This window comes from Notamacropus eugenii, chromosome 5 (assembly GCF_028372415.1).
Source record: "Notamacropus eugenii isolate mMacEug1 chromosome 5, mMacEug1.pri_v2, whole genome shotgun sequence".
Taxonomy (NCBI): Eukaryota; Metazoa; Chordata; class Mammalia; order Diprotodontia; family Macropodidae; genus Notamacropus; species Notamacropus eugenii.
Window position 1 is genome coordinate 52,276,011 of NC_092876.1, and position 26,942 is coordinate 52,302,952.

Here is a 26,942-nt window from a genome sequence, read left to right on the forward strand (position 1 = left end):
TTACGACAAGTGGACATGCAAGACTGGAGATCTTAAAAAAAAGCTACCACATTTGGGAAGAGCTCTGTAACTCACATAAATAGATCAATCAATCAATCAACAAGTATTTATCAAGTGCTCATTATGTACCAGGCACTGTGCTATGCAGTGGGAATACAAATAAAGGCAAAAATAGTCCCTGTGCTCAAGGAGTTTATATTATGGAATGGAAAACATGCAAATAGGCACATTCAAGCTATATAGAGTATTAATAATGGGAGTAATCTCAAGAGGAAGGCTCTGCAGGTTGGGGTGGAAATGCAGGGGGAGAGGGGCAGCACACTGAGTGATCAGAAAAGGCCTCTGGACCAAGAGAGGATTGGCAATGAGTCTTTAATGAATCTGAGGAAACCAGATGGAGGTGAGGAGAGCATTTTTGGCATAGGTGACAGGGAAAACTCATGGGGTTGGGAGGTTTTTTGTTCTCAATGGACATAAAGGTGAAAAGGAGAGAAGGGAAGAAAGGGAAGAGTCCTACTCAGGGGCATGATAAAAAAGTCCAGAGGAGAGCAGCTGGGAGGGAAATAAAGTATGGATGTGAAACACTGAATATAATGTCAGGGTTTTCTTGATCATTTATTTAGAGTTTCTTCTTTTTTTTTCTTCTTTATTATGAGCTAGCTCTCTGGGAGGGGAGAGGAGAAGGGAATAAATTGGGAAATGTAGGAAAGTGTAAAAACAAAGGATAGGGAACTTCTGGAAGCCAAGATGGCAGAGTAAGCAGGAAATAACCATAACTCTCCCATATTTACTTCCAAATAACCATAAAATAGTGCTCCAAAGTGAATCCTGGAACAGCAGAATCAGCAAAAAAAAAAAAAAAAATGGGGGTGAAAAAATCTTCTAGCTCAGAAACTTGGTAGGTTGTCAGGAAAGATCTGTCTCACTCAGGCAAAAGGAGAGCAAAGTCCAGGGCAGAAAGTAACCCAGCAAGGCAACAGAAAGCCCTACCTCCGCAAACCAGTGGCAGATCCTGAGCCCCAGGATGGTGTAACAGACAATGTCAATACAAGACCCCATCCCCCATCATGTGCTGGAATTCATAGACTCCAGCACTGATACCCACCATATAATGAAGCAAAATTAGGTGAGGCAGATCCCAGTGTCTGGACCCACCATGTGCTTCAGTGTAGCCCCAAGCAAGCAGGCAGATGTCAAAGCAGGGACTTTCTAGAGATTTCAGCATATGTTAAGCACGAGCACTGGCTATCAGACCCCTTTGGCCTCCAACAGTGTCAATCACCCCACCACATCAGCACAGTGCCAGACATGAGAGTCCCTCATGGGCCTCAGGGTAACACCAGTGCAGTACCAGGAAAACAGTCAAGGACTGCAGTTACTGGAATAAGAAGCAGGAGACAATTCAACTTCCACCCCAGGAGCACAGCTCTAATTTTTAATTTAATTTTTAAATTGATTTTAAGCAAGGAAAAAGGCTGGAAAAGATGACTAAGAAACAACAACAACAAAATAGAATCTGACCATGGAAAGTTATGGTGAAAGGGAAACTCAAGACACAGACTCAGAAGAGGACAATGATATCAAAACATCTACAGACAAAATTTCAAAGAAAAATGTAAATTGGCCTCAAGCACAGAAAAAACTCATGGAAAAGCTCCAAAAGGAGCTTAAAAGGCAAATAAGAGAGGTAGAAGAAAAACTGTGAAAAAAAATGAGAATGATGCAAGAGAATTGTGAAAAAAAAGTCAACAGACTGGAAAAATGAAACAATTAAAAAAGTAATATTTGCGGAGAGATGGAGCCAAGATGGCAGAATAAAAGCAGAGTCTTGCTCAAGCTTTCCCCACCCAAATCGGGGTGTCTGACTTCCAATTCAAGGGTGGAGACTCCAGTGCAACTGCAATGGCCCTTACTAAAAATTTGATAGCCTCATCCCCAGGCGGCTCATGATGTATCTGCCCCAGATGTTAAAACTAAGTCCTGGAATCACCAACGGCCATACGGTCCCTTGGCGATCCTCTGCCTCCCACTTTACTGGGTGCATTGTCTCTAAGGTATTTTGGCACCCTCCTATTCCCCACACTGGTCTCTGGCTTTCTTTGAGCTTCCAGTGCCGGGGAACTGAGCGACCGCTAAGGCAGGTCCTATCCACTCCAGTATCAAGGAGGCCAGTCATGGGAATTCCATTGAGCCAGATTGTACACTCAGGTCTATTCTGTCCTATTTCCTTTAGTAACTGGATTTGAACTGAGTGCTTTAAGGGAAGGGCAATAGCTATGGGAAGCTGATTGTCTATATGAGCCGGCTCGGCTACCACATTGGAGCATGGAAGTGCTGTGGTGCCAATGGGATAAACTCCTGTATATATAACTATGGGTGCATGAGAGGGGTTCTGTAATATCAGGGATTCCTCCTGTATGGGGTCTCTCAGGGGAATCATAGTAAACTGATGAGCTGCAAGCTGGCACTTATCTAAGCTGTAAAGGTGTTGCATTCCTTCCTCTGGCCCCATAATCTCCTGTATTCTCCCTCCAAGGGGCCGTCCCGATTCTCTGCCAAAGGGTACACTTTCGGGGCCCTCGAGGGGCCCCTCACCCCGTTTCCCGACTTCCTACATTGTCTAGCTAGGTGACCTGGCTTTCCACATGAAAAACAAGGGTCCTGGCCCCTCCCTGTACTCATTTCTTTCCTACACTCTTTCTTAAGGTGTCCTGGTTTTCTGCAGTGAAAACATTTTCTCTCCAGAGAAATGTTACTTAAGGCTGCGGCCAGGTACTTCCCTTGCACCTGTGCCAAGTACATCGGACTTCCTACCCTGTCACATCTCTGTATCATTTCTTCAACAGATGCATTCTTTGGCAGTCCCAGCATTGCCTTTTTGCAGTCATGATTACAATTCTGCCGCAGCAATGTCTTTAACACTATCTCTGTCCCTTGATTCTCCTCTCCCATGTCTCGACCCACTGCCTCCTGTATTCCCTGTAAAGTATCTCAGCCCAGACCTCCTGTTCCTCTGGCTTTATTACTGGCAATTGATTCCCCATCCCTGCCCTTTTCCCATGGGTGTGGGAAGCTACTCACTCTTTCTTTCCTTCCGAATCTAGGATTCGGGACTCACGTCTTTCATAGCCCCTTCCGGGTGTCCCCAACCACCCAGGATATCTGCATCTGTCCCTGTTTGGAATGCGCCAACTGCCAGGCCTAGAGGCCTGAGGGGTACCCGAGTCTTACCTTACCTGTCCCAGGTCTTCGGTTGGCCAAACCGGATAAACGTATGAGAGAAGAGACTTTCCGGAGTTGAACAAGGGTTAGGCTTTATTCAGGGTCCTGATTACATGTGCAGGGGGAGCTCTTCCTTAGGAGGGAGAGAGAAATCTCCCAAGGAGGCAAAGATCTTACAGTAAGAGATTGGAAGCAGAAGTGTAAGTGGGGAGAGAGGGGGAGGGGAGAGTGAAGAGAGGAAAAGGAAGGAGAGGCCTTCTGTCTGTCAGGGCCCCTCCGCGCTAAGAGCTTTCAGGCTTTCCTGACCCTATTTAAGCTCTCCGGCCGCGTAGTTTGCACCTGAATACCGTGCCTGTTAGATAACAATAGGTGTGCCCAGATCTGGGACAGTCTCGAGGGGGATGCTCCTCCCATCACGTTTCTCACGGGAAGAGGCGGAAATACACGAGATTGCTCGGTCTCACTCCTCGATTCCCTGGTGTTTCATGGGGGGCCTCATGAGAACTCTAAGATTTAGAAGTTTCCACCTTTACCTGCCCGAGACTGTCCACATGGAATTAAGCTTCCATCCCCAACAAATTTTAAACAATATAAAATATTTAAGAGTCTTTCTGCCAAGACAAACCCAAGAACTATATGAAACAATTACAAAACACTTTTCACACTAAAGCCAAATCTAAATAATTGGAAAAATATCAGTTGCTCATGGGTAAGTGAAGCCAATGCAATAAAAATGACAATTTTGGCTAAATTAATTTACTTATTCAGTGTCATATCAATCAAACTGCCAAAAATTATTTGATAAGAGCTAGGAAAAAATAGCAACAAAATTCATCTGGAAGAACAAAAGGTCAAGAATATCAAGGGAATTAATGAAAAAAATGCAAAGGAAGGTGGTCTAGTAATACCAGATCTCAAACTATACTATAAAGCAGTAATCATCAAAACTTTCTAGTACTGGCTAAGAAATAATATATCAGTGGAATAGATTAGGTACACAAGATAAAGTAGCAAATAACAATAGTAGCAGTGTTTGATAAACCCAAAGGCCCCAGTCTTTGGGATAAATACTTACTATTGGACAAAAAATGTGGGTATATTAGAAAATGATATGGGAGAAACTAAGTATAGACCAACATCCCCTTAACAAGATAAGATCAAAATGGGTACTTGATTTAAACATAAAAGGTGACACCATAAGCAAATTAGAAGAGCAAGGAAGAGTCCATCTGTCAGATCTATGGAGAGGGAAGAATTCATGACAAAGCAAGAGTTAGAGAGCATTATGGAATGTAAAATAAATAATTTTCATTATGTTAAACTAAAAAGCTTTTGCACAAACAAAAACAATGTAACCAGGATTAGAAGGAAAGCAGATAGTTGGAAAACAATCTTTACAACAAGTTTCTCTCATAAAGGCCTCATTTCTCAAATATAGAGAGAACGGAGTAAAATTTATAAGAATACAAGCCATTCCCCAATTGAAAAATCATCAAAGGATATGAACAGGCAGTTTTCAGATGAAGAAATCAAAGCTATCTATAGTCATATGAAGAAGTGCTCTAAATCACTATGAATTAGAGAAATGCAAATTCAGAAAACTGAGGTATTGCCTTACACCTATTAGATTGACTAACAAGACAAAAAGGGAAAATGATAAATGTTGGAGAGGATGTGGGAAAATTGGGACACTAATGAATTGTTGGTGGAGATGTGAACAGATACAACCTTTCTGGACAGCAATTTGGAACTATGCCCAAAGGGCAGTCAAACTGTGCACACTCTGATCCTTTAAAAAGCCAAGAGAAATTGGATCTTACCCAGGCTTCCAACTATCATGCCATCACCATGGAAGAAGATGATTCCTTTCCACAGGCTTGCAGAAATTGCCTTTGGCTGATACAATCTCACAGGCACTGTCCCAAAGCACAGGTTCTTTACCATGAGCTTTGAGTCCTTCTTGATTGGAATTCTTTGCAATAAAAAGGCATTGAGCAGAGTCCCAGCTTCTCACAAATCTTCCCCTGTTAGAAGAAAGAGGAAATCAGTTAGGAGTCTAGTTTCGGGCACTGTTGGATCATTGTGGGCACCTGTAATCACAGTCAATCCTACTGATTCTGCTTCTCTGATGTCATCTTTATACATGTTTGAAGCTATTTTTTCTAGTATCAGTTAAAGGACTGATAGACTTGGAATGCAGACTGAAGAAAACTTTTTTCACTTATTTGTGTGTGTGTGCATGCATGCGTACACGTGTGTGTGCGCGCGTGGCTTTCTTCTTTTGGGCTGTTTCTTCTTTTACAACTGTGACAAAGGTGGAAATGTATTTTACATGATTGCATATATGTATATATGTATATATATAACTTATATAAAAATTGCTTCCCATTTTAATAAGAGGGAAGGGAGGGAGAAAAATCTGGAACTCAAAATTTTGTGAAAATGAATGCTAAAAATTGGTTTGTATATAATTTTGAAAAATCACATACAAAGAAAAGAAAAATAAAAAGGTGGGGATGGGTTTTATGTGTGACATACTGCATGTACTTTCAATGAGGTCACTATATTTTTGTTTATTTTCCTTAACAGTTTTATTTCTTACAAGAGCCCTTTCATGAAGTGAGAATAATTTGCAAATGTTTGTAATGAGAAAAACCCCACATCAATAAAACTTTAAAAAAAAGTTTACAATAAAAAACCTGATAAGTGATTTACTGATTGATTCCACAAACCTGGAAAATATAGTTAATATAGCATGATGGAATTCAGATCCAAAAAGAACTTAACGGGTTACGGCATTGGGCTGAATATAATAATGTGGAATTTAATAAATAAAGTCTCTTACTAGGGCTCAAAATATCAAATGACTCATCTGTTTCTCCACCTGCCAGGATTTGTCAGTCCTACCAGCAGTAATACACAGGCACACAGGCACAGACATACACACACATACACACGCACACACACTGTCAACAGGATATGAACAAAAGTTCTCAAAAGAACTACAAAACTATTTCCAAGTACAGGAAAAAATGCTCCAAATCAACAATAGGAGAGAAATGTAAAACAAAACAACTCTGAAATCTTACCTCATACCTTTCAAATCACCCAAAATGGCAACAGTCAATGTTGGAGGGGTTGTAGGAAGACAGGCTCAAAACATTTTGTTGGTAGAACTGTGAGATGGTACAACCCTTTTGGAAAGAAATTTGGAATTATTAAAAGAGAATGACTAAAATACCTATGCCCTTTGAACCAGAGACTTCATTATTGGGCTCCTGCGTCAAGGAAGCCATTGATAAGAAGTAAGTCCTCATATATTTGAAATATTTATAACACTTTTTGTGATACTAAGAATTGGAAACAAGGTAAATGCCCATCAACTGGGGGATGCTTAACAAATCATGGTATATGAATGCAATGGAATATTACTGTGCTGTAAGAAATGATGCATATGAATATAGAGAAGCATGGAATCCATATAAACTGGTGCAGAGTGAAGCAGAGGCAAGAAAACACTATAGAGAGTAACTACAACAACGTAAAAGCAAAGAATGATGACATTAAAAAGTTAAAAGTAAATGTAACAAAATTATAGACATTAAGCAGAATTCAAAGTGATATGAGAAGATACCACCAATCTACTCGTTCATGGAGATAGGAGGTCCATGGATGTTACACTTTGCACATGTTTTCAGAATTTCTCAATGTATTGATTAGTTGCGTTAATTTTATTTTTCTCTCTAAAAAAGTAAAAAAAATAATAAACCCATTTTTCACATGGGATGGCTCTCAGGAGGAGAGGGAAGAATACATGAGATATTGGAGTATTGTAAGAAATAGAAAATATCAATAAAAAATTTATTTTTAAAAAAACAGACTACATACAGTGAAAGACTGCACTTGATACTTCCTGGAGGTTCTAGGTCTATAATTCTAGATCTCATGACTGGCTTAAGATGGAGAGAAAGAGGAGACTTTACAGCCTTGACACCTATGTGCAAAGGGTGACTTGATGGACTCTTCCCTTCGGGGTTAAAGTTCCATGACAAACGCATCCAGGAGAGGCTGGTCTTCACTTAGGATTCTGATTTCACTTGGTTGTCCCTCATTTTTGGAATTCTATTCCTCCTCATCTCTGCCTCCTGACTTCCATCAAATCCCAGATAAAATCTCAACATCAAGAATCCTTTCCTAATCTCCCTTAATTCTAGTGCCCTCCCTCTATCGATTATCTCTGGTTTATCCTGTCTCCTTCTTGTTTGTACTTGTTTACTTGTGGGAGCTCTTGGAGTGCAGGGATTGTCTTTTGACTTTCTTTGTATCCTCAGGGGTTAGTATTGAGTAAGTAATTAATTCTTAATAAATATTTGACTGAATCAATCAGGTTATTCCGGTCTAATTCATTCAAGGGAAATGAATCTTGAGAACTTGGCAAAGCTATTGCCTATAGGGAAACTGGACAAGGGTAGAGAAGGAAAGGGGAGGGAACTTATAAAAGCACCAGAACATTTGTCAAAGAATTTCCAAAGAGAAGCTCCCTCTCAGCCTCACTCTCAGGAAAAGCAGGATGATGATCTGGTTCTTCCTTCTCCTGGCAGGATGCATCTTTAGCCTGGGAATTGGACTATGGGTGATCTACGAACATTTCTTTACTACAGATATCCCTGCTGCTATTGGCCACACAATGAAGCTCCACATACTACACTGTACCTTTCTACTGGCGATAAATTGCGTGAGTGTTACCCCTTTGCCTCTCAGGCCTTGGTAAGGGGGGGTGGGTTGAACAGGAGGGAGGTAGAGAAAGCAAAAACTAAGTGATATAGCAGACCCTAAGTTAGCAAAGGGCCTTCCTCAAGGAGGCTGAGGACTTGGGTAACACAGTCTTCAGGCTGCTGTGTTTGGAATGCTTTGCATTGCCTGATGAAGAGGGATTACAGGAAATTAGCTATATTGTTTATTTTTGTGTGCAAGGGGACTCTTCTTGTCAATGACCACCTTGGGTTATATGCCTGATAGTAGAATCTGGGGATGAAGGACTTGGGGGTGAAATTTTTCTGAATAAAGTAAAAGCCCAATCATTGGCTCTGGTATTGCCAAGAATAACCTGCCCATACCCTTCTCATCTGGAGAAGGAGCATTACACAGCATCTAGAACACTGATGTTGAAATCAGAGAGGCAGGGGTCAAATCTTACCCCAGGTAGTTTCTAGCTATATTCCCCAGGACAAGTCTCTTAACCTCTCTGAAAATCAGCATTTGTAAAGTAGGAATAATCATGGTGCCAATTTTAGACATTTGTTGTGAGGAACAAATGCGATATTATTTGCCACTCAAATAGTTCTGTGATCTCACTGATGTGAATCGTAAGAGTGACTAGGGGAAGGGATAAGTTTGGCTCTGGATCTCCTGTGGACAAGGTTGAGGTCCATATCTAAGTGTCTTAGACTGTTTATCTCTCAACTCCTGAGTTTGGGGTTTGTCTGCAGACCAAAGGAGCTTTTTTTGTTTTGTTTCTGGTTGCTTGGTCTTGCAGACATTTGGTCTTTATTAAGAATTTAACAGATTTGATTTCATCCTATTTTATTTTATTATTAAAGAATTGTATGCTGTTATACCATATTTTTATAAGCAAGCTGCTTCAAAATGGAAAGGGAGGTTGATTTTCCGGTGGTGAGGGCATCAAGAGCCAAGAAATTGAGAAAGTAAATCCACATACACTCTTTAATCATAAATAAAAGGGACAGAGCAAGGGGAGAGGTCTGGAGTTACCTCAGAGCGCTCCCTCATGTTGGGTGGAATGCATAACCACTGGGGTTCAAAGGGAGATTAACGGTTGTACTTGACTCTTATTAATAAATAGGGGTAAGGCAGGGTCCAGTGGTGAATGGAAGATTGAAAAAGCATTTATTAAACACTTACTATGTACAAAGCACAGTGGTGAACACTCAGGGTACAAGTAGAAAGAAAGCCTTGATTCTCAAGGAGTTCACATTCTAATTGGGGGGGACATCACATATGGAAGGTTTCAGCAGCAGAACAGATGGAATGGTCCCATGGCCCCTGGAGTACAGTGGCCAAGCACATAGTAACATGTAATTTCCTATTTAAGTCATATCACCTTCTGATGTTGAACCACCTGATGGGACCAAGGACTCTGATGGAAGAACTTTCTTCTCTGAGTCTTTGGGAGCTCCACCTGCAAGTGCAGTTACCAGACTGTGTCTCTGTAAGGACTTCTCAGGATGATGGCTTTGAGGAATGGGGTGAAAGCAGGACCTGTGGTCTAGGAGGTATTACCTCTCCCAGAGGTTTTAGGCAGAGAACCACTCTCTGGAGGTACTGCCATTTCCAGGGCAATTTGGCAGCTGGCATTGGTAGCTGTGATGAAGGGAGGCCCCTTCTCCACAGTGATTTCTTTCCCCAATACTGGTTGCAAGGACCCAGGCTGGAAGCAGGACCAGGAATCTGGGAAGCACTGCTATTCCTAAGACTCCTGGATTCAGGGTCCTAAGCTATCTCCTTCAGAGCATACCTGCTGATGCTACCTGCTGTCCCTATCTTTGGATGCCTTTCTGCCTCATAGCTGGTAGTTGGTGGGGACAGCTGGTCCCCTCTGCACAGGAGTTACCTCCCCAGATAATGGCTGTGGGGATGGCCTAGAAGCTGGCCTGGTGGTCTGGGGCATTGCTATTCTCAGTTCTCTTTGGTTTGGGGTTGTGGGCTATTTTCTGCAGAGATATGAAGGGAGATGATGGTGGTAGTTTGACTTGCCCAGTATATGCTGCCTCCTTTCTCTTCCTTCTTATAAGATCTATAGGTAGTAGTTAAAGGTCTACATCTGAAAGTCTCACATGACTATTTTTTTCCTGTTTCTGCTCCCAGTTTCTTTCCCTATGCATTTATATACAGGTTGTGGTAGAATAATTTGTATTTTTCATCATGTTGATTCCTAAGCATTAACCTCAGTATCACAGATGGGATATCTAAAGTCCATTTCAACCCTGGTCTAAGCTCTATGTCCTTCTCTAATGTGAGCCAGTTGATCATTCCTAGGAAAAGAATGTTATCCTCACTTTGAAAATCAGCTTCTTGGGCTGCTCTCTTCATGCCCAAAGAAAAGCCTCTCTGCAATTTCAACCACAGTGAAATCAACATTACTTCCAAATGCCCCTTGAAAGACCATAGTGAAAATGATCATGAAGTCCAATTTACCCTGTAGACAATGAAACAAAATGGGTAGGATTAGGAGAAATGGATAATGTGGACAAACAATAACTTTCATTCTTGAAGAAGACCATAATATCAGGAACGTGCCATGATTTGCAAGTGGATTGGATTTAAGTGAGGAAGGGATATGCAAAGCCACCAGTTTCATTTTCTCCTCTGAAGCCATGTGGTTCCAGCTCTGCCCAAAGTAATACAAATTTTGATCACTGAAACCTAGCAAGGTATCTTGGAGTCTACGGGCTAGATTTCTTTTTATGAACCATGCCTTAAACCCAAATTGCTCTGGGTCTCATTGACAGGCCAACAAGATATCCTAGCCCAAGCCTTACTTGGCCATTAGTCAGATTCTGGTGGCTCAGAAGTAGCAATTGTTTCTGTTTTGGACAGAAAACCCTAAGGATCTTCCCCTCCCAGACCGATTTTATTTTTTGACTAGGTAAAAGAGGCCATTCATTGCATCATTTTTACCTAGCCTTAATCACTGAATAGGCACTGTCTTAGACAACCTGAGACCTGGGAAAGACATTAGCTCAAAAAGGCCAAGGCCTCCCACTGCATTGCGGCTATCTCCAGTAGTCTTGATCTTTATCTTGCTACTAGACCCAGATTATAAGGGGAAAGGTTCTGTAGTGGAAAGAGCTCTAGATAGGGAGTCAGAGAAAAGGATTGAGAATTCTGCTCTGTCACTATCTGTATCACTAAACAAACCACTTTACCCACTCAATCTCCGATTCCTCATCTTGAAAATGTGGGGGTCAACTGGATGATCTTGATCAGGTCCTTCCTTTCAGCTCTATATAAGCCTATGATCAAAGATATATGACAATATATCATTCTCGACCTAGTGCATGAGAGATTAAGGGCTAGTGCTAGATTAAGAGCTAAATTAGTTCATGTATGTACAAGGGAAAATTACAAACATTTCCAAATACAGTTATGCAGATTCAACAAACAACATTGTTTACCATTTAACAAATACCTGTCTTGATGTACAAAATGGCTAACCCAAACAATAAATAAAAGAAAAAGACAAAATCAGCTTCCTACCTCAAAAGTAAATCCCCCTGTGGAGTTCCCTGCTAGCATTTAAGACCTAGGATCCACCCTCAGGCAAGAAGCCAAACAGATTGTGATCTGTTGTGTTTACAATCAGGCTCTGGGTCCCCAGTGGTTGGAGTACTTCAAACTCTCTCTCTTTTTCTAAGGCTCCCCCACATCCCTTCACCTCCATACTTAGAGTGAGTTTGATCACTGATCAACTTGAAGAAAATAAATTTAAGCATTCCATCTCAGAAGGAAAAGTTTTCTTCCCTCCATTAATCCTAGGACAACTGTAACTCATCTAGGATGGCCTGGAAGTCACCTCCTTCACCCTCAAATAAGAGCCTAAACTATCCTGGGTGAAAACTCTTCCATGATTCCTTTAATGAACAAGGCATTCTAATTGGAGTCTGGATAAAATTTCTCAGTATCCTTTTTTCCACAGAGCACACCAAAATGTCCTCAGGGGTTTCTGACATATATGATCTGAAGTGCAGATCAGTTTCCTCTGGGTCCTAATAACAAAGGACAGCAGAAATTTTCCCCAAGAGATCCATGACACTTAGAATTCCAAACTCAATAATCGCACAAGTTGTCTCAGTTAGGATGTAAAGAGAGCACTATAACATAATCTCCCAAAAGAGAGAGACTGCCAAGAAAAGGAAGGAAATGAGAATTCATGAAGAACCTACCAACAGGGCAGCCATCATGCTAAGTACTCAAATCAGACTTCCTGCCTCCAGGTCAGCACTGTCCATAGCCACCTAGCTGTCTCCTAGCCCAGGAAAAGGGATTAAGTATTTAGGTTTGATTATTCAGGGCAACAATCCAAGTATATCTTATAGACTGATAATCTTTAAGAATCTCACAATACAGCAAACATTCTAGGTCTATTTAAAAGCAGGAGGAATACAGAAACATTTGTCAGCTGGAATCAGCATTTCAAGGCCATGGAATCCCAACTTTTCAAAGATTTTGTAATATAGCAGCCATCAATATTTAAACATTGAAAAAAATGCTAAAGTTACCTCAAAAGAAACTGTTATGGTGTGCAAAGGACACACATATTTGAAAGAGAGAGAGAGAGAGAGAGAGAGAGAGAGAGAGAGAGAGAGAGAGAGAGAGAGAGAGAGACTGACTATAAAATTATAGGATAGAGTGGGGGAAAAAAACAATTTGCCAAGTTTTCTTTAGTGGATCTTCAAAGCTAAGTTATCTGATAATGAAAGTCTAAGATGAAAAATTTCTCCAGGGGATTGCCACAAATTTGAAGGGAAGAATTTTATCCTAAATGAGGCCCCACATGTAACCTGTATTAACCCTGGGAATCCTTATCTCAACCCTTGCTCATATGAATGAGTCAGGTCCCCCAGGGCAAGTCTACATCTGCCCATCAGGGTTCTGGGCATACTCCCAAGAGGTCTGGGGTGATTCTAATTCTTTCAGCTAAAGTCCTAATCCAGTGTATTTTCACCAATGATAACTTCAAGTACTTAGCACTGCAGTTTTATTTGAACAATTAAAATAATTAGTTTTTATCATGGAATTTCAATGAAAGGATATATAGCAAGAGGAGAAATACAAACATTCCTCTCTTTCCCCAACTACACCATGGCTAACCATCGGGCAAATGTGTGACATTTGTTAGGTATGGAATAGAATGAGGGAGCGTGGATGGATAAATGAAAAGTAGTCACTAAAACCAGAAAAAAATAGCTTCAAAGATCTACAAAGATGACATCAGAGAATCAGAACTAGCAGGGTTGACTGTGATTACAGCTGCCCACAATGATCCAACAATGCCTGAAACTAGACTCTTAACTGATTTCCTATTCCTTCTAACGGGGGAAGATTTGTGAGAAGCTGGGAATCTGCTCAATGCCAAAATTTGTCCGTTTTTTACTGCAAAGCCTTCCAATCAAGAAGGACCCAAAGCTCATGGTAAAGAACCTATGCTTTGGGACAGCACCTGTGAGGTTGTATCAGCCAAAAACAACGTCTGCAAGTCTGCAGAAAGGAATCATCTTCTGCCATGGAGGTGGCATGGTATTTGGGAGCCTGGGTAAGATCCAATTTCCCCTGGCCTTTTAAAGGATTGGATCCACCTAGGCATTGCTACTTTATCCTGGTCACACTGGGAGCATCCTGGTGCTATGGGAAGATGGAACTTTTTTTTTAATTTTAATTTAATGTTTATTTTGGTTAATATTTAATTCTTTTTAATTTTCTCTTCTTTTACTTTTTTATTTAAGTTTTCAACATGCATTTCCACAAAATTTTGAGTTCCAAATTTTCTCTCCATGTCTCCCCTCCTCTACCCCAAAATGCCAAGCATTCTAATCACCCCTTCCACCAATCTGCCTTTCCTTCTAACACCCCTCCTTTCCCTTATCCCCATCTTCCTTTTGTCCTATAATTAAGATAAATTTCTGTATTTCTTATTTGTATTTCTCTCTGTATTTCTTATTTCACAGTTGCATGCAAAAACAATTCTGAACATTTGTTCCTAAAACTTTGAGTTCCAACTTCTCTTCCTTCCTCCCTCCCCACCCATCCCCACTGAGAAGGCAAGCAATTCAATATAGGCTATATATGTGTAGTTTTTGCAAATGACTTCCCTAATAGTCATGATGTGTACTACTAATTATATTTCCCTCCATCCTATCCTGACCCCATTTCTTCTATTCTCTCTTTTGACCTTGTCTCTCCCCAAGAGTGTTTACTTTTAAGCGCTCCCTCCTCTCATTTGACCTCCCTTCCATCATTCCCCCACCCACCCTGCTTATTCCCTTCTCCCCTACTTTCCTTCAGGTTTTCATACCCAATTGATTGTGCATGTTATTCCTTCCTTGAGCCAAATGTGATGAGAGTAAGCTTCATTTTTTCCCTCTCACCTCCCCCCTTTTCCCCTCCATTGAAAAAACTTTTTCTTGCCTCTTTTATGAGAGATAATTTGCCCCATTCCATTTCTCCCTTTCTCTTTCCAATATATTCCTCTCTCACCCTTCAATTTTATTTTTTTTAGATATGCTCCCTTCCTATTCAACCTACCCTGTGCTCTCTCTCTCTCCATATGTGTGTGTGTGTGTGTGTATGTGTGTGTGAGATTAAGATCAGCTGCTCAGGTGGGGGCAGATCAGCCATATAGGGGTCAGTTCCCTCAGAGGCTTTACAATGAGGCCTTCAATAATGGATGCGGGCTGCTGCCTGCCATGGGAGCCCCAGTCAGTTGCTGCCTCTACTGCTGCAACCTGAGCAGGCCTGAGTTATGGGGACACCCTGCTCCCTTCTCAGCCAGCTGAAAAAACCCTCTCACTGACCTTTAGTGCCTATAGGTTGAGGGATCTGTGCTGCCGCTGGAGATTCTGTCCCCGAAGCCTGCTCAGTTCTGCTCCTCCCAGTGCCATGTGGCCAAGGCTGGGTTGAGCTCTGCTCTGCGTCCAGTGTGACCGACCTTTCCTGTTGGTCTTTAAGGTCACTGTGGGCTAGAAATCTCTTTCACTCCATTGTTCTGTGGCTTCTGCTGCTCTAGAATTTGTTGAGAGTTCTTCTTTACAGGTATTTTATGGGCTGTGGGGTAAGAGCTAGTGTATGTGCATTTTTCTACTCCACCATCTTGGCTCCACCCCCAGCTTAGTTTATCTTAAACCTGAAGTCAGCTTTTACACTCTCCTTTTTCACTTTCAACAATAGGCTTCTTAATTCTTCATTTTCTCCGTTAGAGTGGTATCCTCTCATATTTGAGATTGTTGATATTTTTCCTGACAACCTTAACTCCAGCTTCTCATTCATCCAACCCAGCATTTCAAATGAAGTCCCCTACACACAAGTTAAATAAATAATTAACAATATACAGTCCCATCATAATCAATCAGTTGTTCCATGTTAGGTCACTGGACCACATACAGGTTCCTCAGGAGAAAAGTAAGATAATCTGGTTCTCTCATCTTTTTGAGGACTTGCCAGATTTTATTGTGATCAACACAAAGGCTTTAATGTAGTCAGTGAAGTAGAAGTAGATGCTTTTTCTGGAATTTCCTTGAATTTTCCATAATTCAGTGAATGTTGGCAATTTGGTGTCTGGTTCCTCTGCCTCTTTAAAAACCAGCATACTCTACTGGTAATTCTGGGTTCACATGTTGCTGAAGCCCACATTGGACAACCTTAAGCATAACCTTGCTGGCATATGAAATAAGCACAATTGTCTGGGAATCTGAACATTCTTTGGCATCACCCTTCTTTAGGATTAAGACATAAACCAGTCTTTTCCAATCCAGTGGTCATAGTTGCATTTTCCAAAGTTGCTGGCATATTGAGTGCAGCACTTTGACAGCACCATCTTTTAGGATTTTAAATAGCTCAGTTGGAATGACATCACCTCCACTGGCCTTATTTTTAGCATTGTTTCCTAAGGCCCACATTTTCATTCTCTAGAATAACTGACTCTAGATGAATAACCACACCACTGTGATTTTCAGTGATGTAAAGACCTTTCTTGTATAATCATTCTGTATATTCTTGTCACCTCTTCTTATTTTTTTCTATTTCTGTTAAGTCCCTACCATTTTTTTCTTCTATCATGCCCATTTCTGCATGAAATATTCCCTTGATGTCTCTAATTTCTTGAAGAGATCTTGTTTTTCCCATTCTATTGTTTTCTTCTAGTTCTTTGCACTGCTTATTTAAGAGAACCTTCATAATTATCTCTCCTTACTATTCTCTGGAATTCTGCATTCAGCCAAGTACATCTTTCCCTCTCTCACTTACCTTTTGCTTTCTTTCTTTCCCTAGCTATTTGCAAAGCTTCATCAGATAGCCATTTTGCTTTCTTAATCTGCTTTTTGTGGGGGGGGATTTTGTTTTCATTGCTGCCTCGTGTATAATATTGTGAACCTCTGTTCACAGTTCTTCACTCTATCAGATCTAATCTCTTAAATCTATTCCTCATTTCTATTTCATATTCATAAGGGATGTTATTTAGGTTATACCTATATGCTCTGATGGTTTTCCCTACTTTCTTCAATTTGTCTGAATTTTGGAATGAAAAGCTCATATTCTGAGACACAGTCAACTCCAGGTCTTGTTTTAACTGACTTTATAGAACTTCTTCACCTCTGCAATGTATATTATGAATATTATTTCAACATTGACCATCTGGTGATATCCATGTGTAGAGTTACCTTGTGGTAGTTGAAAATGAGTATTTGCTATGACTAGAGAGTTATCTTGACAAAACTGTTAGTCTCTGTCCTGCTTTATTTTGTACTCCAAGGAGAAACTTGCCTGTTACTCTGATTATCTTTTGATTTCTTACTTTAGCATCCCAATCCCCTATGATGAATGTGACATCTTTTTTGCTGTTTAGATTTTGCAGGTCTTCATAGAATTGATTCACTTTCACCTCAGCATCAGTGGATTATAGATTTACATTACTGCCATATTGAATGGTTTGCCTTGAATTTGAACAGATATTATTTTGTCATTTTTGAGATTATACTCCAGTGCTGCTTTTTTTTTTTTTACCCTTTAATTGACTATGAGGGCTATTTCATTTCTTCTAAGGGGTTCTTGCCTATAGTAGTTAATATGTGTAATGATTACCTGAATTAAATTCACCCATTCCCATCATTTAAGTTCACTGATATCCAAGATGTCAATGTTTAATCTTTCTATCTCCTATCTGATCACATCCAGCTTTCCTTGGTTCATAGATCTTATAGTCCAATCCTATACAATATTGATCTTTAAATTATTGGACTTTCCTTTTGTCACCAGAACACGTCTACAACTGAGTTTCCTTTCAGCCTTGGCCCAGCCACTTCATTAGAATTGGAGCTACTAGTGGTTATCGTCCCCACCTCCCCAGTAATGTATTGCACACCTTCTCTCTGACCTGAGGGACTCAACTTCTGTTGTAATATCTTTTATCATTTTAACACTGTCCACTGGGAAAAGACAATGGAGTGCTTTGCTATTTTCTTCTCCAGTAAATTACCTTTTATCAGAACTTCCTACTATGACCTATCCATCTTGGGTAATCCTGCATGGAACAGGTCATAATTTCATTGAGCTATGGAAACCCCTCTGACATGACAAGACAGTGATCTTGGAGGGGCCCTTTCTAGCTTAGGGTCATTCATAAGATGCTGCCTCTTCCATTCCACCAAAAAAGTATATTTTCTAATAATTAGAGGATATTCCTACATGGTAGCAGAAGCTGATTTAGTCCCAAGGTCTGAGACATTTCCAAAGTGGGAGGCAGGTTTTACTCCCTGACTCCTAAGATTCTGTGACCCGACCCTAAGAAGTGTATGATCCTATTGATTAGAGAAATGCCAATTAAAATTGGCTAATATGACAAAAAAGGAAAATGAGAAATGTTGGGGAAGATGTGGGAATAAATGGAACAGTAACATATGTTGGTGGAGTTGTAAACTGATCCAACCATTCTACAAGCAATTTGGAACTATGCCCAAGGGACTACAAAACTGCATACACTCTGATCCAGTAATATCACTACTAGGTCTGTATCCCTAAGAGATCATTAAAAGGGGAAAAAGATTTATAGCAGTTCTTTTTGTGGTGGCAAAGAATCAGAATTTGAGGAGATGCTCATCAATTGGTGAATGGCTGAATTACTTGTGGTATATGAATGTAATGGAATACTATTGTTCTATAAGAAATGATGAGTAGGGGGGTTTCAGAAAAATATGGAAAGAGTTACATGAATTGATGCCGAGTGAAGCAATCAGGAACAGGAGAACATTGTACATAGGAACAGTTACATTGTGCAATAACTAACTTTGATAGATTTATCTCTTCTCAGCAATGCAAAGATGTAAGACAACACCAAAGGACTCATGACAGAAAATGCTCTCCACATCTAGAGAAAGAACTATGGAATCTGAATGCAGAGTGAAGCATACTATTTTCTCTTTTTTTTATTTTTTTGTGATTTTTCCTTTTTGTTCTGATTCTTTTTTCACAACATGACTAATGTGGAAATATGTTTAATATGATTGTACATATATAGCCCATATCAAATTGCATGCCATCTTGGAGAAGGAGGAAGGAAGGAAGGGAGAAAAAATTTGGAACTCAAAATCTTGTAAAAGTGAATGTTGAAAACTATCTTTGCATAATTTGAAAAAATAAAATAATAAGTGGGGAAAAAAGACTTTTCAATAAATAAAGTAAGATCTAAACAAAAACAAATAAAATAGGTGTGTGGTCAACCACTCAAAGGGTTGGAAGACAGGTGGCATCTTACCCATCTTCAATAAGTTTGTGGTTGGCTTCAGTACAAGCAAGCCTATCATTATAGCCCAGCATTCTGCCTTCTCGTTAGCTTTTTATAATGTTGTTTTTTTAATTACATGTAAACAAAAATTTTTGCATTTAAAAAAAATTGAGGTAGAAATTCTTTTCCTCCCTCCCTCCTTTACTCCCTTCCTCCCCTACCCCTCCTTGAGAAGATAAGCAATTTAATATAGATTATATACATGCTGACAAAGGTCCACATTGTTTGACAACAAAGGTCCATATAGTCAAAGCTATGTTTTTTTTTCTAGTAGTAATAATGTATGGCTGTGACAACTGGAAATATAAGGAAAGCTGAATACTGTAAAATCAACACTTTTGAATCTTGGTGCTGGAGAAAACTTTTGATAGTCCCTTGGACAACAAGGAGATGAAATCAGTTAATTCCTAGAGAAATTAATTAAAACTATCCACTGGAAGATTAAATGATGAAGCTTAAATACTGTGTCATAAAATGAGACCAGATTCACTGCAAAAAACCCTGTGATTGGGAAAGATTGAAGGCAAAAGGAAAAGGGATGTCAGAGAAGAAGATAGATAGTGTCATAAAAACAATGAAAATGAATCTGGACAAACACTGGTATGCTATAGTCCATGGGTCACAAAGAGTTGGATACAAGTGAACAACAAATAAAATAGCTAAGTAGTTATGCAAAACTTTTCTACATTAGCCATGTTAAAAAAGAAAACAGACCAAAAAACCCCCTAAGAATAATAAAGTTTGAAAAAGTATCTTCCAATTTGCATTCAGACTTCAACAGTTCTTTCTCTGGATGTGGATAGCATTCTTCAACGTAAGTCCTTTGGAATTGTCTTGGATCATTGTATTGCTTAGAATAAAAAGTCATACACAGTTGTTCAATATTACTGTTTCTATGTACAATGTTCTCTCAGTTCTTCTCATTTCACTTTGTATCAGTTCATGTTAAGTCTTTCCAGGTTTTTCTGAAATCCATCTGCTCATCATTGCTTATAGCACAATAGTATCCTATCACAATCATATATCACAATTTGTTCAGCCATTCTGCAATTGATGGGCCTCCCTTCACTTACTAATTCTTTGCTACCACAAAAAAAGCTATTATAAATATTTTTGTACATAGAGGGCCTTTTCCTTTTTCTTTGATTTCTTGGGGGTACAAACCTAGTAGTGGTTTTACTTCTCCTTTTGCTTCTAAAGCTCCCAAACTAATCTTCTCAGACTATCATTGATCTTTCAGGGCAGTAAAAATCTAAACTAACCATTACCCACAGAATTTGTACAGGTGCCATAAGGAAAAATTTTGCCTTCTCCTCCTTATCCCAAGATCATTTCAAGGCTTCTGTGTTCATTCTTCATTGTTGAAGAAGACCATGCTATCAGAGAAATGATGACATGACTTGCACTTGACTTTGTTTTGAGTGAGGGAGGGCTGTGCAGGTCACCAGACTCACTTCTCCTCCAGAGCCATCTGAATCCAGTGACCAGATATTCATTAGGATGACTGGAGATGACCCAGGATGAGGCAGTTGGGGTTAAGTGACTTGCCCAAAGTCACACAGCTTGTGAGTGTCAAGTTTCTGAAGTGAGATTTGAACTCAGGTCCTCTTGACTCTTGCACTGGTGCTCAATCCACTGTACCACCTAGCTGCCCCCAAGGCTTCTGTAGCTCCCTTCAAAAGGCAGGTTCTGCACTTGGGGACAGTGACTAGTGAGTAAGAGGTCTTTCCCCTTTCTGGTTCTCCCCTCTTCCCCACACAGCATGAGCAGGTATGAATGGTCTGTGATCTTGTTCACAGATATTACATTACTTCCCCTGACAAACATACCCTTCTTTCAAACTTTCCTTTTTACTGTGGAGTGCACCACTATCTTTCTAGGCACTCAGGTTTTCACAACTTCATCATTGGCTTCTCATTTTCCCTCATCCTACCCCCTCCCCATATCCAATCCATAAGTGGCCAAATCTTGGATTTTGTCTTCACAGCTCTTAGACCTTCTCTCCACTGATACTGACACCACTCTACTCTGTGCTCTCAACATGTCTTGCCCAGACTTTTGGATCCTAGTTGGTTTTCTTGCTTCAAGCTTCTCCCCTCTCCATATAGCTCCATCCTTCCATCTTCTAGATAGTGGGCAAAGTGATCTGAATAAAATACAGGTCTGATCATGTCACTCTCCTATATCTATCTATCATATCTATCTATCTATCTATCTATCTACTCTATCTTTGCCCATGCCTCATGAGACCTCATGGGGTTGAAAAGACCTTAAGAATCATCTGCACTAATCTTTTCATTTTAAAAATACAGCATTCTATTATGATGTAGAGCTAGAAGAGACCTTGAGATAATCTAATTTATTCCATATTTTATAGAAGGAGGCTTGTGTAAGTCTCTTCATATAAATTTGTAAACTTGAATTTCTCCCGTTTATGCCCTCTACATTTCCCTAAGCCCACCTGCCCACATGAAGCCATATGGAGAGTAATAGTAGCAACATTATCAGTCTGAAATTACTACTTGCCTGGGTGAATGACTGAGAGGCTAGCATTTCCAAAAGGGCAAAAAATATCCTAGCTTTGAGATCTAAGAAGCAAACGATATAGCAATTACAAGTAAGTTCTTTCATGTTCCCCTTCTCACCTTATTGTTTGTGCAGAGTCAATTAGGCAGTCACTTTAGTCATGTGTTGGGGTGAGCGATCTTCTGAGTATGATGAAGAAATCATAATCTTCCCTTAAGGCCTTACAATCTAGAGTTTCCATATCAACTAGTGAAACAAATAAAAAACTTAGTTAAGATTAGTGAATGGGTTTTCTTTTTCCACAAAAGTCACATAACCAGTTAAACTTAAAAAAAATTAATTGCCTAAAATGGATTATTTTTAGCTGGATATTCTGTGTTTGTATAGTATAGCTAGCCAGGAAATATAATTTTAAAGGAAACATGTAAGATGAAGTGAGTTGTACAAAGGAATACAATGGAGACATTACACAACAAGGTGAAACTAACTCATGAGGTTGAGTTAAATTATATATATATATAGACACATACATTACAAATGTTCTATGCACCACTTAATACCTGTTCTATATCTGGGGTTGCAGGATGAGAAGTGTGGGAGAAAAGGCAAGTGGGTAAGAAGATAAGGTAGCTCCAGACTATTAATGAAAACTCTTTATCTTCCAGATGACTACAATAGCTTGTGCTGCTACTTGTCCAAGGACACTGACTCAGTGGTTCTGTCAGATGGGTAAGTAAGGGAAAAAGTACATGAGAAGGGATGAACATGGTCAGGTAGGTAGGTTATTTGAGAAATGAAGGAAAAAGAGAAGAGGGCGTGAGGTGTAGTCAAAGACAGCAAATCCCCTTTTTTTTATTTTTAGATTATGGGTTCTTAACTTAGGGTCCATGACCTTATTTTAAATTTTGGTAACTGTATTTTAAGAATAATTACATTTCCGTTTGTAATTCAATGTATTTTACTTTATGAATTTAAAAAATATTCTAAGAAGAGATTCATAGGCTTCATCAGATATTAATAGAATCTGTTTTTTCTTTCACAACTATGACTAATAAGGAAATATTTTACATGATAGCATATTAATAAACTATTATTAATAACTGCCTACTATTTTCAGAAGTGGGAGAGCAGGAGGAGAGGAGAAAAATTCAGACCTCAAAATCTTGTAAAAATGAATGCTAAAAATTTTCTTGACATGTAACTAGTGGAAAAATAAAATACTATTTAAAATATTCTAAGACGAGCACCATAGGTTATCATCAGATTGTTAAAGGAATCTGTGACACAAAAATGGTTAATAACCCTCATAATGAGTAAATAAACTAATAAGTAGAGACCTAAGAAAATGAAGAGATACATGCTCTCAAATATGATACCTAAAGGGCAACCTTCTATACAGTTGGAAAACTAGAAATATTTTTAGCTCCTATAATTTATTATATTTCTGAGGCCTTGCACTTTATTTGGTACATTTCATTTTGACATATCAGTCACTTCCTAATAAACACTCCCTGCCATATTACTTTGTATTTTTTTTTAAAAATGGTCTGACAGAGCAATTGACAATGTGTGTATAGATGTAACTTTCCACTCAGCATCCTTTGGGGCCTGCTTTCTTTGCTCTACATCAGTTCACAGAAATCTTCATTATGTTTTTTAACTTCAGAGTCATCATTCTGATGATACTGAAACATTCATAGACCACATTTTGTTCTCTGCAGCTCTCTTCAGACTGGTAGCACTGGGCTTCATCTTAGGACACAGATGCTTTACACTGGTTTCTCCAGCTCTCTTATGCATGCTGCATGTGTGGGCTCTAGAGCACAAGTCACAACCTTGATCAATAGATGCCTGTGAGCATTCCCACATACCAAAATGGCAACACAGTGGGAAGAGATGGTCTCTCTTATGAACTCATTTCACTCCCCCAGATTTCCAGCCTCAGTTTAGTCCAATATAAAAAGGGGGTTATAGCAGAACCTGTCTCACAAAGCTGTGGTAAGAATCAAAAGAGATCACATAGGTAGTACAAATACTTTGTGAACCCTAAGTGGTCTATAAATTATAGCTATTATTATTATGAACAAATACCTCTAGACAGACAGAAGATTAAAATTGAGCTATGCTATTTAACTTATACTCTCATTAATTACTTTAAATTCAATTATTGTTTAATTTTGGTGCCAGAGGAAGAATTGAGAAAGATCCTATAAAAGGAATCATGATTGATATGTATTTAGCACAAAGTAATCTAAGCTCATTATCTTACCTGAAGCTCACAAGCAACCTTGCTAAGTAGGTGCTCAAAGAGAAGTTCAGTTTGCTTACCTATCAATTTTGTCTAATGCTATACCTGCTCCTACTGGGTTGCCACTGCTGCTCAGTCTTCCTCAGGGAACTGGTGTGTGGCAAGGTCTGTCACTGACAGTGATATGGCTGAAAGGGAGGTAAACTAGATGTTTCTAGGCTCTTCTTCCCCCCCCCCCCCTTCTCTGAGAGACTTTATTTCCTGCCAGGAGAAGAATTAGGAGGTTGGAGTCAGAAGCTTGTTCACTTTGCTCAGGGTTTAATGATAAAAGAGATCACACGGAGGAGTAAGCTTTGAGTTCTCTACATCAAACGCGTTATGTAAAGGCAAAACACCAGCACTTTTTTGAGCGGAGAAGGGGAGTTGTAGTAAGTAGCTTCCTTTCTCCAGGGTCAAAATAGCTGTTGATAGTCTGGGGTGAACAGGACACTGTCACTGAAAGGAGAGGCATGATATTTGCCAAACATACTTAACTTTACATTTGAAAATTCAGAGTTCATTCACTCTCCTCAAATTGAATCTGCAGTCTGGCTTTGTTGTTACCAGGCATGGTGACAACATATCTGAATGTGCCCTTGGTAAAAGGGAGTGAATTCAATCAATCAATAAGCATTACAAGACTACTATGTGTCAGACATCCATCATCCTTGCCCTCATAACTTCAAAAAAAAAAAAAAAAGGAAAACAGCTGCATGGTGGCTCTTATGATAATAAAATCCTTCCCAGTCATGAGACAGATTCTTTCTAGGCAGAAGGAAGTTATTTTTCATTTTGTTCTTTTTCACTTCCCCATTTTCATATCAGCCAGTGAATTTTTTTTACCAAGAGTCAAGGACTTCCTTTGTATACCTTATTTCTTAATCAGCTGCTATCTTGCTTCAAGGTTTTAGTTAAAGAGACTGGGCAGTGTGGTATAGTGGAAAGAGCACTGGACTTCAGAGAAGCGAATCAAGTTCAGTTCCAGCCCTTCCATCTCTTGGCTCTTGGGCCTCAGGCAAGTCATTTCCTTTTCTGGGCCTTCTGCTCCCTTTTCCACACACAAACATCTTCCACTCCACTGCCTAGATGGTGAGGTTCTTGAGGTCAAGAACTGTTTGATTTTTATCTTTTTATCACTAATGATGAGCATAGTGCCTAGAACATAATAGACATTCAAAAAATATATTGTAGATTTTCAAACTGGGAGGGACCTTAGAGTCATGCAATCCAGTTGTCCTCATTTTACAGATATAGAAACTAAGTGACTTGCCCAAGGTTCCATAACATAGCAAAGACAAGATTCAAACACAAACTCTAATGCCAACTCTACTGAGTTCAGTGAAATCAGGTAGTTGGACTAGATCATGGATTCTTATCCTTTTTTGCATCATGAACTCCTTTGGCAGTCTGTTGAAGCCTATAATATTTTTAAAATAATTCAAGGAAATGCCAAATTTTAATTAGAAGTTAGTAAAAACAAAGATGTAGTTTTCTTCATTCAAGTCCAGAAACCCCCTGAAATCTATCCATTTGCTCCACTGAACCAAAGTTAAGATCCCCTGGATTAGATGGTCTCTGAGGTACATTCAGCTCTCACATCCTGTAATTCCAATGCAGGCAAGAGCATTTAAAGTTTGGCTCAGAACATCAATTAAACTGATTTCTTGACCCCTTAATCCTTTGTCCCAATCATAAGGTATGTTCTTTCACTCTTCTTTAGTTACCGCTTGGCTCCTGAGCACAGGAGGCCTTCTGCAAGTAATGACTGCATGGCTGCTTCCATCCACTTTCTGAGAAACCTGGAAACATATGGTGTAGATCCTTTTCATGTCATCCTCTGTGGAGACAGTTGTGGAGGGACATTAGCGACTTCTGCTTGCCAAAGCCTCATGACCCAACCAGGTCTCCCCAAGATACGAGCCCAGATTCTGATCTATCCCTATCTCCAGGGATTTAATTTCCAGCTGCCTTCCTATCAACAGAACAAAAATGTCCCATTCCTCAACCAGAACTTAGTCATTTCCTGTATATTTCAATACTTTGATATCAACCCTTCTTGGAAAACTGCTATTCTCAATGGTGCCCATGTGCCCCCTGAGATGAGGGTGAAGTCTGAAGAAAGGATGAATGTCCACAACATACCTAAGAGGTTCAAAGAGAAAGGCTACCAACACATGTCACCTGGCCCTTTTAATGAGGATGCCTACCAAGAAAATAAACAGATCTTATGGACAATGAATTCTCCCCTAATTGCTGATGATGACATCATTGCCCAACTCCCAGAGACCCTGCTTGTGAGCTGTGAGCTTGATATCTTACGGGATGATGCACTGTTGTACAAGAAGAGGTTGGAAGACCAGGGGGTACCAGTGAGCTGGCACCACATTGAAGATGGTTTTCATGGAGTGCTCATCACCTTTGACAATAAGTACTTTTGTTTCCCCTGCTCCTTAAAAAATCTGGATATCATTGTCCATTTTATAAAGAACCTGTAAACCTCACTCCCAGGACTTTCAGGAAAGAAAGGATTCTATCCAAAATTAGGTTCCCTGTTGAGTTTCAATTTGCCAATTTAGGGGCTAGGGCAAATTCTGGGGTTGAGGGAGAGATTGGGAATATAGCCCTGCCTTAGATTCAAGTATACCAAAGTAGTTTCTGATGGATAAATAGTGAGAAAAAATAATTTGAAGTACTGCTTGTTCACAGATATGGTGACAGGAAGGTTAGGCTGATAATCCTCATGTCATCTTTTCTATAAGTCTATAAGTCTATACTAGCACGTACCCTAAGATGAAATATAAGCACCCAGAGAAAGACATGGACTGTTCTGGTGTGACTAGAACACAAGCCTCTGTGTACCTCTGGTAGGTAGGCCTAGGATGTCTTTTAGGATGTCTGGCGTGACCTTGAATGGCTTCTCTGTGCCCAAACTGGGAGCTGGAAAGATGACGCTCTGTCCTGGTTTTATTCTTTGCATCTGTATCCCCAAGGCCAGATGCGGCAGGGGAGCAATGGCCTTAAATGTATCTGAATGGGAAGAGTTACAGGGAGTCTGTTAAAATTCTGAGAGATGAGACCAAGTTGAGAGTAGAAAAACTATAGGAAAAAAACGCCTTTGTTTCTTTGTTTTTTTAGTCTGGGACAGGTTTGGAAGAATAAGGAAAAATTTTGTAACTTGATTTGAAAGCCAATAGAGGTAACGACATAAAGTTAGGAGAAATTTGATAAGCAAGGTGCTGCTAAGTGATAATTAAAATCTGTTCTATACCACCATTTTTAAACATTTTTGCACTAGATTAGTTGGAAAATAGTGAATCCCATAATATGAAATGCTTG

At 39.7% G+C, this 26,942-nt stretch overlaps 1 protein-coding gene across 1 annotated transcript; it reads left to right on the top strand.

Moving 5' to 3' along the window:
* Positions 1–297: 297 nt before the first annotated feature.
* LOC140507473 (arylacetamide deacetylase-like 4) lies at positions 298–26,107 on the top strand. Its single transcript, XM_072615552.1, has 5 exons — positions 298–400; positions 7,824–7,957; positions 13,345–13,555; positions 21,985–22,048; positions 25,327–26,107. The coding sequence occupies exons 1-5, from the start codon at positions 298–300 to the stop codon at positions 26,099–26,101; spliced, it is 1,287 nt and encodes a 428-aa protein (XP_072471653.1). The 3' UTR covers positions 26,102–26,107.
* Positions 26,108–26,942: the final 835 nt, after the last annotated feature.

Coding starts and splice junctions, on each gene's coding strand:
- LOC140507473 (XM_072615552.1), top strand. CDS start 298: ATGCAGGGGGAGAGGGGCAGCACACTGAGTGATCAGAAAAGGCCTCTG. Junction 401..7,823: donor TCTGAGGAAACCAGATGGAG/GTGAGGAGAGCA, acceptor TTCTCCTGGCAG/GATGCATCTTTAGCCTGGGA. Junction 7,958..13,344: donor TTCTACTGGCGATAAATTGC/GTGAGTGTTACC, acceptor TAACGGGGGAAG/ATTTGTGAGAAGCTGGGAAT.